General features: G+C 42.3%; 1 protein-coding gene across 1 annotated transcript in view; it reads left to right on the top strand.

Moving 5' to 3' along the window:
• TMEM179 (transmembrane protein 179) overlaps window positions 1-14,015 on the top strand; it is a 110,965-nt gene that overhangs the window by 86,284 nt on the left and 10,666 nt on the right. The window contains exons 2-3 of the mRNA XM_086937895.1: window positions 6,005-6,142; window positions 11,239-11,317. Of these exons, the coding sequence (XP_086794021.1) occupies window positions 6,005-6,142; window positions 11,239-11,317 (217 nt within the window). The remainder of the gene's footprint in view (window positions 1-6,004; window positions 6,143-11,238; window positions 11,318-14,015) is intronic.

The raw sequence follows: 14,015 nt of genomic DNA, 5'->3' as shown, positions 1-14,015 counted from the left end.
AGCCGGGCCGAAGAGGCTGAAATGCCAGAAACCGGTCCCCGGTAGCTTGTCTCCTTTCTGGTAAAGAATTGGCTTGGTAGTTCAGTCTGCCCTGTTCCCATGATGCACTGGGCCAGGGACAGACTGATTTGCATATAGCCATGTTCTGAGCTGGGATGGGGCAGTGAGATAAATAACGGTGATGGATCAAGCCCTGATCTTTGGACTGGGTAAGAGTGGTCTGCTCAATTCAGACACTCTGTTCATCACCACCCCCTTTTGTAAATCGATTTTGGCCACTATAGGTGTGGCAGGGTATACTCAGACATGAGTCCCTTTCTCACTGCTCCATCAGGATTCAAGCAAGCCGGGCCGAAGAGGCTGAAATGCCAGAAACCGGTCCCCGGTAGCTTGTCTCCTTTCTGGTAAAGAATTGGCTTGGTAGTTCAGTCTGCCCTGTTCCCATGATGCACTGGGCCAGGGACAGACTGATTTGCATATAGCCATGTTCTGAGCTGGGATGGGGCAGTGAGATAAATAACGGTGATGGATCAAGCCCTGATCTTTGGACTGGGTAAGAGTGGTCTGCTCAATTCAGACACTCTGTTCATCACCACCCCCTTTTGTAAATCGATTTTGGCCACTATAGGTGTGGCAGGGTATACTCAGACATGAGTCCCTTTTTCACTGCTCCATCAGGATTCAAGCAAGCCGGGCCGAAGAGGCTGAAATGCCAGAAACCGGTCCCCGGTAGCTTGTCTCCTTTCTGGTAAAGAATTGGCTTGGTAGTTCAGTCTGCCCTGTTCCCATGATGCACTGGGCCAGGGACAGACTGATTTGCATATAGCCATGTTCTGAGCTGGGATGGGGCAGTGAGATAAATAACGGTGATGGATCAAGCCCTGATCTTTGGACTGGGTAAGAGTGGTCTGCTCAATTCAGACACTCTGTTCATCACCACCCCCTTTTGTAAATCGATTTTGGCCACTATAGGTGTGGCAGGGTATACTCAGACATGAGTCCCTTTTTCACTGCTCCATCAGGATTCAAGCAAGCCGGGCCGAAGAGGCTGAAATGCCAGAAACCGGTCCCCGGTAGCTTGTCTCCTTTCTGGTAAAGAATTGGCTTGGTAGTTCAGTCTGCCCTGTTCCCATGATGCACTGGGCCAGGGACAGACTGATTTGCATATAGCCATGTTCTGAGCTGGGATGGGGCAGTGAGATAAATAACGGTGATGGATCAAGCCCTGATCTTTGGACTGGGTAAGAGTGGTCTGCTCAATTCAGACACTCTGTTCATCACCACCCCCTTTTGTAAATCGATTTTGGCCACTATAGGTGTGGCAGGGTATACTCAGACATGAGTCCCTTTCTCACTGCTCCATCAGGATTCAAGCAAGCCGGGCCGAAGAGGCTGAAATGCCAGAAACCGGTCCCCGGTAGCTTGTCTCCTTTCTGGTAAAGAATTGGCTTGGTAGTTCAGTCTGCCCTGTTCCCATGATGCACTGGGCCAGGGACAGACTGATTTGCATATAGCCATGTTCTGAGCTGGGATGGGGCAGTGAGATAAATAACGGTGATGGATCAAGCCCTGATCTTTGGACTGTGTAAGAGTGGTCTGCTCAATTCAGACACTCTGTTCATCACCACCCCCTTTTGTAAATCGATTTTGGCCACTATAGGTGTGGCAGGGTATACTCAGACATGAGTCCCTTTCTCACTGCTCCATCAGGATTCAAGCAAGCCGGGCCGAAGAGGCTGAAATGCCAGAAACCGGTCCCCGGTAGCTTGTCTCCTTTCTGGTAAAGAATTGGCTTGGTAGTTCAGTCTGCCCTGTTCCCATGATGCACTGGGCCAGGGACAGACTGATTTGCATTTAGCCATGTTCTGAGCTGGGATGGGGCAGTGAGATAAATAACGGTGATGGATCAAGCCCTGATCTTTGGACTGGGTAAGAGTGGTCTGCTCAATTCAGACACTCTGTTCATCACCACCCCCTTTTGTAAACCAAACCTTCTTTGAGGCATTTAATATAAGTACTGATGAGAGGCATTGCTTCATTCATCACTAATTTACTCTGAAATTTACATCTAACACTTAAGGAGTTGTTCAAAGTTTTAACTTCCAAATCAACAACCAGGTCTAAGATATTGCATCCACAGAGGGACATTAAAGTACATAGATATCTAACAATTTGGTAACACTGAGATGCAGATTTGTTTTCAGCAATTATTATGCCCTTGACTGATCAACACCTTTTCCCTCTTAACTAAAGAAAAAAGTTGTGTTTTTCTGACTCATGTAAAAATGCCAAGTCCTCAACTGATGTTACTGTATTTGCCATCACAATAAGTATATTGTATTTTTTCAAAGAACTCCTTTTATGCATAATGGGCCATATGTATCAAGCCTTTTGTGATTCGTTAAGGCCAAAATTCACAGAATTTCGGCCTTAGCGAATCGCAAACGGCCTTTTTACCGATTTTGAAATGTATGAAAAATTTGCATAATAAGGAATCGCAAAAAATTGCGCTTCCTTATTTTGCTTAAGCATTTAGGGAATCCGAATTTTGCGATTCCTTGAATGCTATGTATGAAGCATTTCAAAATTGCAAATTCAGGTTTAGAAATCGCAAATTACCACCAACTTGTAGTTGGTGGTAATTTGTGATCTCTTGTATATATGCACAATTGTGCATTTGTAAGGGTGGCATATGACGCACATACATGCCCATTGGGCATGTATGTGCACCATATGCACACACATTTAATTTTATGGGGTGCAGCAGGGTGTCCTTGAAACACCCCTGTACCCTTGAAATAATTCTCAAATTACAATTAGCTAATTGCGAATTCGCAAATTGAGAATTATTTCACTGTCATTTCTATGGGCCTCCTGGCCCATAGAAATGAATGGGAAATTATTCCTTATTTGCGAATTTGCAAATTGCGAATTCGCAAATAAGGAATATTTGGAAATCGCTAAAAAATAGCGATATTCTACATACATACCATTTTGCGATTTCTAAATAACGAATCCTTAAAAATCGCTATTTAGAAATCGCAAATGGTGATGATGATACATATGGCCCAATGTGTGGTGCTATTGTGGAACTTAAAATCGCTGCTCAGAAGTTGATACATTTAATGAAGTTGTTCCAATTTATTTTACCACTTGGTTTGACATTACATTCCAAGTGAAAGCAGATCAATCTGACTCCAGATTTCTTTCTTGCTGTAGGATTGCATGTGCAGTTCTGTTTGTTGATGGCACACTAGTCCTTTTTCCGCATAGTTATATTCGACAAATGCCGCTAATGTCATGAAACATCCCATATACCACTAGTGGCCTTCGACTTGGTTCCAAATAGCATTGGCTGCATTTTAAAAAATATTGGTCACATTGTAGTCACTTAATAATTTAGTTGGTAAAAATTACCAACTTTGAATGCTCCAGGGCATATTCCAAAGAAGAGGACATCTAAAACTGCATTGAGATAAGCAGAGAAACATCTACCCTTTGTGTCTTACATTAGTTTTTTCCTTTGGATTCTATTTAACCTTCAATGCAATAGGAGTCACAGGGGGAAAAACAAGGTAAGGCCGCCCCTCCACTCACAACATTATAAACAACAAAGGCCCCACCTGAATTACACCTACTCCTAACAGGAATGACAATACAAGGGTTTTCAATAACTTTCTTAATTCCCTTGAGTGTGATAACTTGCATTACTCGGATTTGTCACAGTGTATCTATCTCTACTCTTTTTTATAAAAAAAACATCATCCAGGCTAAATTCCACCTCCCACCAATAAAAAATTGTGAGGGGAGAGAGTACCTCATGGTAGAGACACCAAAGGGGTTGCTGGCTGGTACTCACCAGTTTACCCACTTATCATCATCGGCCACTCTCTATGTGTGGGAAAGAAGAAAGAAAAGTGTATGTTCTCCCTTAAACAGAATATAGTGAAAAAGTAATAGTGAGTGCAGCAACCGTGCTTGCTATTCATTCTATGTACTCATTGAACCCCTGTGAGAATCAGTGAATGTAACTCTCACCTTTAAAACCTGGTATGGCTTGTTGGGCAACCAATTTTATTCCAAGCCGCAAGCCCTCCCAATTAAAAATGGTTACCATTAAACCATAGTCAATTCAACATTGCCAACTTGTTTCGTTGCTACAACTTCTCGCAACTTCATCAGGTCTGATAGGGGTCCAAACTCTCAATCTTCACTTTAAAATTCTCCCAAAACCTGTGATGGTATCAAAAAAAGGCCAGGTGTGAGTCTCCATCTGCCTTCATCAAAGGCATAATAAAATCCAAAGTTTGTTAAAGCACACAGTTTACTGCAATTACAGTGCATATTCCTTACCTTTTCGGCCGAAAAGCGGCGATAATTTCTTCGCCCTATCAGCAAAGACACGCTATTGCGTGTTTTGCTGATTTTGCTCCCTTGTCAATAATGCCCAGCTTTGCATCTCTAATGAGATGCAAAGTAGGCGGTCCAGGGCAAAATAATAGGAGAAATGTCGCTAAACTACATTTCTCCTATTATCAACCTGCTCGCTAATAAGCAGAGCGTTGGGAAAAGTAGTTCTAACCACAGTTAAAGCTACTGTCCTAACACCTGCTTGTGACCTGTACTAGCCATGTAATCCAATGGGAGGTGGATTACATGGCTAAGACTGTCCTTCCCTATCAGCAAGGTTATCGCCATTTTCAATGGAATATCGCTGGAAAACCAGCGATATTCTATTGAAAACGGCGATAATGCCCACTATCGCTGGTATTTTTAGCTCCATGGCGTTAAGCGTTGTTAATACAATGTTACCATGGAGATCATCGCCAGCGATAGATTTCCTCACGCTAGCAGCGGTCAGCGATGATTATCGCTGCCGCTTGCCAATATGCCCCTACATCTTCCATGTCACCTCCTCCACTTCCCCCCACCCCTGAAAGATACCTGAAAATGTAAAACGAAAAAATAAGTGTCTTTCATATTCAGACTTGGTTCATGCAGGCAAGATAACCCATGCATATATAATTCTTCTGCAGATAGCAGCGTTATTCTTTAAGGCTGCATGCTTCAATTCCAAGCCTTTCTTCTGAAGATGATGAAAACTATTGGCATTGGTTTAGGTAACGTGCTGGTAAGCAGGTACGATTTGTTAACGTAACAGTAGCAGAGATTTATGCTAAAAACAATGTGTTAATGTAACTGTAGCAGAGATTTATGCTAGAGAGAATACGATGTTTTTTCCTTGTAAAATGTATTGCACTGGTTTTAATTAACTATGCTTAGTAAACTTTTAACTTTTTACCTTATGCTAGAGAGAAGGGTACAGGTTTGAATCCTGATGAGGGTGATGATGACATTATAGGGTACCATGCTGGAGAAAAGTTCAGTGGGTTAAAGCATCTCCTGCATAGAATTTGATGTAAGCTGAAGGCCACATGCTTGCATTCTATTGTGCCCGAATAAGCTTTTCTACCGTCTGCGGATAACTAAATAACAAACGCAAACGTTCTTCCTTCAGAGGAAGATAAAGAAAAACATCGGGAATTATTAGACTAACGTGCCGTTAAACGCGCACAGTAATTGCAGCAGTTATGTATGCAACTTGAAGGCCATAGATCCGAATTGTGATGAGGCTGACTTATCTCTTCATCTCAGTGGATACTATAAACCAGTAGTACCACTAAATAGGGCGAAATGGCGAGCAAATAGCATGGCTTGCTGTTGAGGGCTCTGTGCAACTTAAAGCATTGGGAACTCCACTATATCAGGCCATAATGTGTACACAGGTATTTTGAAAAGGCTACTTGAATTCTTCAACACATTAAAACAAGATCTGTTGTCTTTGCCAGTGCTTGTTTCAACTGTATATTGCGATTTTCATTAAGGCAGATACATTCGGGGGCTACTTATCTTCTGTATACACTCAGTGCATGCTATTTAGAGAGACTGCTGATGCAGTGTTTTAGCTGTTTATGAGTTACATTTCTCTTTCCTTTTATTGCAGCTCTTTCTTTTATGCTTTCGTGAATCTGCTGATCAGCTCCTTTGTGGTTTTTATCATCTTTATTGCGAGCACCATAGTCAGTGTTGGATTTAACATGTGGTGTGATGCTATAACAGAAAAAGGAACTATGCCAAACAGGTTTGTATGACAAACAACCTTTCTTAATGTGTGGGTTAATAGAGGCTGCATTATTGCTAAATACACTTGTTAGAATTACATACATAATAGGAGTATTACGTAATCAACATGGAAGGAATCACAGCATAAGGCTATTGTACCTGGCTTAAACTACCACAGTGATGTTCTTTCCTTTCTTAAAATAAGTATGAAAATGATTTGCTTTTGAATATATTGTTTAATTACCTTATATTGGGTACACGGATTTACATACAAAACCACGTAAGTTTCCCTGCACAAAAACGAATGCATTTTCAGATATTGTTTTTTTTTTATTCAACATCAAACCATCAGTATAAACAAAACAATGGTTCTGTCCGATATGACTTAATAAAATCGCAAACAGTTTCTGGTAGTTCGTGTGTCCCGGTGACTACATCCACGTTCCAGTAGAAGCTCCTCTTCATAACAAGTGGTAGGGCAGGGAGAGGTGTGGGGGCTAGGGTGTAAATAATAAAAAAATACGCACCTGTTGCTGCCCGACGCCCTCTCTGGGTTCTTCTGCTCCAGTCACTGCACACTCCTAGACGCCAATCGAGATGAAGCTCTCACACTGGTAATACCGCATTATTAATATTATTATTATGTTTCTTATATAGCGCCTGAATCGACCCCCGAAGGGGTATCTCCGCGCTTGCCTTGGGAACCCGTCCTGGCTTTTCCCTGTGAGATAGCCCCTACAGGGCATCCCAAGGTGAAAGCCAGGCATCCCGCCGCGGGGGGGGGGGCGTTGTGGAGGTTAAGCAAGCTTAATGCCCAGAGTTGCAGAGTGTGAACCCATGATTAGGTCAGGCACCGAAGCGATAATTATCGAGCCCATGGACATTTGAGCTCAAGACCCTGCCGCGTCGGGAATTGAACCCTGGTCCCGGGTCTGACCTCTGCTTCAGGGTCTGCCTGCTCTAACCAGTGAGCCACACTTCTTCGCATGAGAGCAGCGCCGTGATTGGCCTGAGCAGGCATGTTTAATGGTTGCTGTGGTCCTAGTGCCTCTACTCTACCCGGCTGTACAACACAACTCGGGTGGACAGAGATCAAAGTGCGGATGATGGTTTGGCCGTCCTTAGGCAGCCGGCTAAACCGCCATGCGCACTCACAGTGTGCACTACTCCCTCCCTTGCTCTAGTCATGGCCCTTCCCCGCTCAGACTTGGCTGCCTTTACCAGAAAGAAAAAGAAAAATGATAGTAAAATGGTTTAAGGATCATTTTATTTTTCACGTTTCCCTCATGTGTCTGGGTCCCAGCAGGGGGGGTCACCGTTGCCACCTTCTTGGATTTCTGAAATCAAAGCACAAAACCAAAAACAGCAAACCAGATTTAGAATCCATTAGATAGACATTAACAGGGTTATTAAAAAATCAGCACGAGTCAATAAAGTGTTCCATGTGCAGGGCTTAAATAGTTATCTTCCAAGGAAGGATGCACACTAGAAATACAGAAAAGAGTTACAAGTAAGTAAGTAGCATTTTTATAAAGCACGCATATTCCGAGGCGTCCTAGCGTTAAGCGTTACTTAAGTGAAAATACCTACTAGGAGTGACTATACGACAGGCAGGTTTTTAACAATTTTCTGAAGGAGGTTCTGATAGATTGGGATCTCAGGATGAGAGGCAAAGAATTCCACAGCCAACCACCCAAAAAAGAAAAACGTCTCCCTCCACATCATTCTTTTTCTTTTTATGGGGAACTGCCATTAATTCGGAAGTGGCAGATCTTAAATTACGTTTAGGCATGTGTCAGAAAAAGGACTTCCGAAAATATGCTCCACTACACAAGGCCTTCTGAACAAGACCGAGGGCCTTAAATTTGGCCCGTTTGGTCACCATCAACCAATAAAGGTCCTAAATGTCCTTGGAAATGGGATAACATTTTGGGATGCTCGGGTGCAAATGGATATCTGCGTTCTGAAGTGACTGAATCCTCAGCTGAAATCTTTTCTAGATGCCCAGATATAGTCCATTGCAGTAGTCTGTCCTAGCTAGGGCTAATGCAACAATGAGCAACGTCTGCATAACCACAGGAAGGAAAAGAAACACCTTCCTCAACGCCCTGAGGAGATGAAAACAAGAGAATGTAACCTAATTTATTTGATCAGAAAAACCTGTTCTGAAAAGCTGTGTTCAGGATGTGGTTCATCAAACCACACCCCAAGATTTTTTGCTTCCTGAACTGGACAAGGAGCGCCTAAACTGGAAGTCCACCAAGGCATGTTCCAGAAAGAGTTGCTGGAACCAAAGTGGAAAACTTCTTTTCAGGATTTAATTTAAGACAATTTTCTTGCATAAAAATGATAATATTAGGCAGGCAATCTTAAAATTTACTAGCAACAGCGTCCACATCCAAGGAGATGGACCCAACAATTTGTGTGTCATCTGTGAATGGCACTACGGCAAAAGCAATAAGATCTAATACGTTTTGCAAAAGGAGTAACGTAGATGCTGAAGAGTGTAGGTGATAGTGAGGAGCCCTGAAGCGCCCCACATGGTAAAGTAAAGGGATCTGAAACAAAATCCACAAAAGACAAGCTATCATCTCTGTCTGAGAGAAAGGACGGCAAGGGCTGCACCTCTAATCCCGATCCCCTATAGACAGGTGATTAACAGTGAATGATTCACTGTATCAAATGCAGCAGAGATGTCAAGAAGAATCAGTGAAGCTTTTCTGCCTGAGTCCACCTGCCTTCAAAACTCCTCAGTAGCGACCAACAATGCAGACTGAGATGGCCTAAACTCATGTTGTCAGGGATCCAGAATGTTATGAGTATTGAGGAACGCCATGAGGTCTGCATTTAGTGCCTTCTCCAGTATTTTAGCTGCTAAGGGAAGATATAGGTCTGTCATTTTTAGTATCACAGGTATCCAGGGTAGACGTTTTCAGTAGTGGGCAAAATGACACCGGTTTCCCTTCCACTGGAAAGTAACCTGGAAAGTAACCTAATATCAGAATTCTATCAAGCAATATGTAAGTTGGAAGAATAACAAGGGCCCAACAGAGACCCTGATTCAGTGGTCTCCAAGAGACCCATTGTTCTATCTTTAGTTTAGGGGTAAAATGTTCCAAGGTTGTCTGACTTAATACAGCAACATCTCTGTATTCTAGAGAAAAGGAAAAGGAGACAGATGTCATATCTGGGCTAATCCCGTTAGATATGGAGACAAATTCTTCATAGACCCCAGGCACTTTTGCCTCAAAATACTCCGCAAATTTGTCTTTCTTTCTTCTTTACTTCTTTCTTTCTTTCCTTCTCTCTTTCCTTGTCTTTTTTCTCTTTCTTTCTATCTTATTTTGCCATCTTTTTTTCTTTCTGTCTTTTATCCCTTCTTTTATTCTCTCTCTTTCCTGCTGTCGTTCATTCTTTTCCCGTCTCTATCTCTTTCCTTTTTTCTTACTTCTATCTTTCTTAGCTTACCTTCACCTTCTTTCTTTCTTTGCTTCTCTTTCTTTCTTTGTTCCTTGTTTCATTATTTCCTTCTCCCTTTCAAGCCCCCTTTCTTTCTTTCTTTTTTTCTTTCTTTCTTTCTTTCTTTCTTTCTTTCTTTCTTTCTTTCTTTCTTTCTTTCTTTCTTTCTTTCTTTCTTTCTTTCTTTCCTACCTTCTCTTTCTTTCCTTCTCTCCATTTATTTCTCTTTTCTCATCTTCTCTTTCTTTCCTTCTCTCTTTTTCCTTCATTCTTTTTTCTTTTTCCTTTTTTCTTGCCTTCCCACTTTCTCACCTTCCTTTGTTATTGCCTACTTGGTGCAAGCATGAGGTGTTTTTTCCTTCCAACATAATCCTGCTAAGAGCTTCTCACCAACATTCCTGTACTGTCTCTCTCAAGGTAGTAAATGCCAACAAGGGGAAGCACACTCACCCATCTAGGAACACAAAGAGCTGCAGATCTTAGTTTTCCTGGCGGCGACTTACTTCCATACCTTAGCACCCTAGCGCACACTCATAAAACTTTGCTAACTCTGGACATATCACCCCTCAGATATGGGTATGCCCAAAACGTGGGGCCCAAGTTTGCCATACCACTAGAGTCAAGCTGGACTGGCTGATCAGGGGTGATACCCTGAACACAGTCCTAGGATGCTTGTTTTTGGTCTGCCAAGGGCCTGGCAATTCGAGCTGGACTGTTTCCGTGGGGAGCAGGGTCATTACTGATTTGCATATGACTGGATCAAAACTGGAATGGTGTGGTGAGCAAATAAACAATGTTTTTTTGCCCGCGTCTCTACACTAGGGATGAATGTTTGACACTGTTCAGCATTCCATCAATCAATTGTTATTTTTCTCATGACTGCCATCCACCTCCTTTGTATATTTTTGGGAAATTGGGCTAAGGTACATAACTACCCAACAATTTGGCACTACTATGGAAATTTAAACTAACTATTTTGCAGTCTTGTCTGTAAAATGTAGTTAAAGTGGTCCATGCCTACAAATATATATTTTACATGAATAATACATAACTAATAGGACTCATATTTTTCTGATTTCCATTCAACATTTTTATTCAACATCAAGTGTCTCTTTACAAGTGGCTTGCTATCTGCGGAGGAAATTTGCTCATAAATACTGATATTGCAGGGTGTGGTATTCAAAGGGATCAGTGTACCCACGCATCGCTGCGTTCTGCTTCTTTGGACAGGGGATATTTCAGTTATTAAAAGTTTTACCCCGTTCTGAGCTGAAACTCAGAATATTGCAGTTTATTTCTGCCTAAATATGTGTAGGAAATGGGAAATTTACATTACTTATAATACCTCTCTTGGCGCAGTTTAATTTTGTGTGTGAACTATAATTGATGTAGCGTGTGAAAATATGGGGGCATATTATCATGACAGTCGATAAAATTATCGCAGTTTTAGCGGCAGAAAACTGCCGCTCAACCGGGGATAATGAGCTTTATAATATGCTCTATGGAATTCCAATTGAAGCCCAAGTTCGCCACTGATAATATGGCTGAAAAGTTTGTGTTGTTTTATAGGTTTAAACAATTGTGTATTTTCTGTCAGTATTGTTGCAGTCACTGGCATTTCTTGTAACATCTTATTTTTGTAACTATTTGTTTTAGCTGTGAAGAGTTACAAAATATAGACCTTGAACTGAATATAGAAAATTCTTCTTTCTACGACCAGTTTGCAATTGCACAGGTAGGCTGAGCTATAGTACTATATGGAAAACTGTAATCTGGAATCCTATTGCTTTTGTATCATCCCTATTAACTTCGTTATTATTTACAAGCACACGCATTTCTCACCATTATTTAAGGGGTCACAGGTCGCAAACTACAATAGCATGATTAATGTATTCATTTTGAAATACACATTTTTTGTCAAATTGCTTGAAAGCAGTCAGTTTGTAATTGTAATTTTAGATTGAAAGTGCAACTTTATCGAAACAATGGGTTCCAAGTGGTACTTTGCTTTAATTTATTACAATGATAAATGTTTCGAACACCCCTGGTACGTGGTAAATGTCTACAACACACTGCCATAACTTTCTGGGCACTTAGACCCAGATTTACATAAAAGTCACAAAACGCAACACAGCAGCCAATATGACTCTCTCCTCCCCTCTCCCTAGCACTGGTGCTGATTTCAGCTGCCGTGCACCAGACATACACCATATAGCGCCATAAAGCGAGGCTGTGTGCCTGAGTCTACCATAGGTTTTGTACCGGAAGGGAACTTTTTCTGTACAAAATACTATACGTAGACATACTTTAAATCCTTTCCAACTTTGCTTGTTTGCTGCAGAGTACAAAGTCAGAAAAGAAAGGGGAAATAAAAACAATTCTCCTCTTAATGTCTCCTTTTAAATGGCCTTAACTTTCGGTGATAAACACTGTCTTCTGTTGTCTGTAGATAGGGTTTTGTGTCAAAAGAAATGGGTGGTAACGTGGGCAGGGCCGGACTGGCCGTAGCAGGCACTTTGCGTTTTCACCGGGTTTACCGCTAGGTTGAGGGCAGGTGTTAAGCCCCTAAGGGCCATTTTTGTTACCAGTTAATATCGGCCCTCTGTAACAAAATCCACCAAAACCAGCCCTTGCAAACAGCTCAGCTGCACCCCCCTCACACCATGGGGGTCCGGCTGAGCAATTTTCCAGGTCTGGTTTCCGTTCCCAGTCCAGCCCTGAGCATGGGAACGCCCATGTACCACCCATATAATTCCCCTTTGCACTAAGTAATTGATTTGCGTTACTTTCAGGGTACTTTCCAGGAAAATACAGGGTTTGCACTGGAAAGTAAATTTAAAAAATGCATCTTGTGCTGGTTAGTGTTACGTTTCTGATGCTAGCCCAGTGCAAAATGTTAGCAAATCTACTTCTAGGGCTCAAGTAAATGGTATATCTATTTGGCAATGTTTTTGACTACAGTACAAGTGCAGGGTTTTCCATTTTGATTATACTGTCTTATATAATTATAGACACAGGGCAAATGTCTCTTTCCAAACCATGAGACCGTAGGGACATTTACTGTTAAAATGCATAATCTCAATCTCATGTAAAGCCAAATTGGATCAGGACAGGACCACCAAGGGCTAAGACGAGCACCCGCAGTTAAAGTTGCAATGCCTCCGCTACTCCCTCTCTGCAGCTAACAGCCAGAACCCGGTAAAAGTTATAGATTTCTCCAACAAAGTGCTTCACCAGCACTTCAGCTCTCAAATCCCGATCTGGGTTTTGAACCTTCTGACAGAGGGCTCCGCCAACACCTCTGGTCCCCATCACCTATTGAGTGCGTTGGGTCAGTGACACGTCAGCTGTTCGGACAAGTCGGACAAATTAACTAGCAAAGCCTACCCTAGTTATTCCATTTTCGAGGTCAATGTACCACCCCCCAATGTTGCAAGTGTAAGGATTCCCAATTTTGATTGGACAAAAGAATGAGGAGAGGTCATCACACCATACCAAAATGAGACTTTTTGAATGAATAATAATGTTTGCATTCCCGCCCATCATTTTATTTTCTCACGTATGTTTTATTCCACCAGGCAGTGAATGTATTAATAAGGATTACAATGTAGTCTATATTTCAGTTCAGCTTCTTTCACAGGGGTCAGGAGATCTGGTGGCCCACATATGTTAACAGGCTATGGCATTGGGTAAGCTGCAGGATAAGGTCACAATCCTGGAATTTGAGGAATCTTGCAATGAGGGCCCTGGTGGGTGCTCCCGGCCTCGAGGGTGGGACCAATGCTCTGTACGACCTCTCCACAGAAAAAAACTTGGATAGTGTCCTTGGTACCAATGCACGAGTCAGGCAGTCTTCAATAAAAAGTTCTGTATAGAACGGCCCTCCGCTTTCTCGGGAAATCCCACAAAGAGGAGATTCTTTCTTCTGAATCTTCCTTCCACATCTTCAGCACGGTCATATAGGCATCTCACGTTTCTCTGGAGACTGATTACTGTGTTCCTCAAGGTATGGAGTTCCTTTTGGAGCGTGTCTACCATCTGATCAGTGGTGGTGACTCTATCCAAGACCTTTAGTGGGTCACACTGTAGTAGGATGGCAACTGAGTCAATTTTGTTTTTTAACTCATCCCTTGTGGTGTGTGTGGCACCTCCGTTATATAGGAGGGTCGGTCAAGATCTTGGGGTTGTTCATCTGTCTGAATGGGCTGAGCTTGGATCAGCACCCCTTGGTCTGGGGGGAGTGGCTGAGCATAATTAGATATTGTATTCGCCTTAGCCGCCTTTCCTCCTTTTTCCTTCACCATAGTTTATGCTGTGGTTTTGCCTTTTAGAGAATGCAAACAAGCCAGTCCGGTGGGGCACACGCATAAGCATATTAATTGTGATGGTCACTCAAAGTTTAGTTAGGCTCACTTCTCAACCGGGTCTGTTGT

Source organism: Lissotriton vulgaris, chromosome 9 (genome assembly GCF_964263255.1).
Source record: "Lissotriton vulgaris chromosome 9, aLisVul1.2, whole genome shotgun sequence".
NCBI lineage: Eukaryota > Metazoa > Chordata > Amphibia > Caudata > Salamandridae > Lissotriton > Lissotriton vulgaris.
The sequence above is the reverse complement of the archived record's forward strand: the minus strand, read 5'-3'. Positions and strand labels throughout refer to the sequence as shown.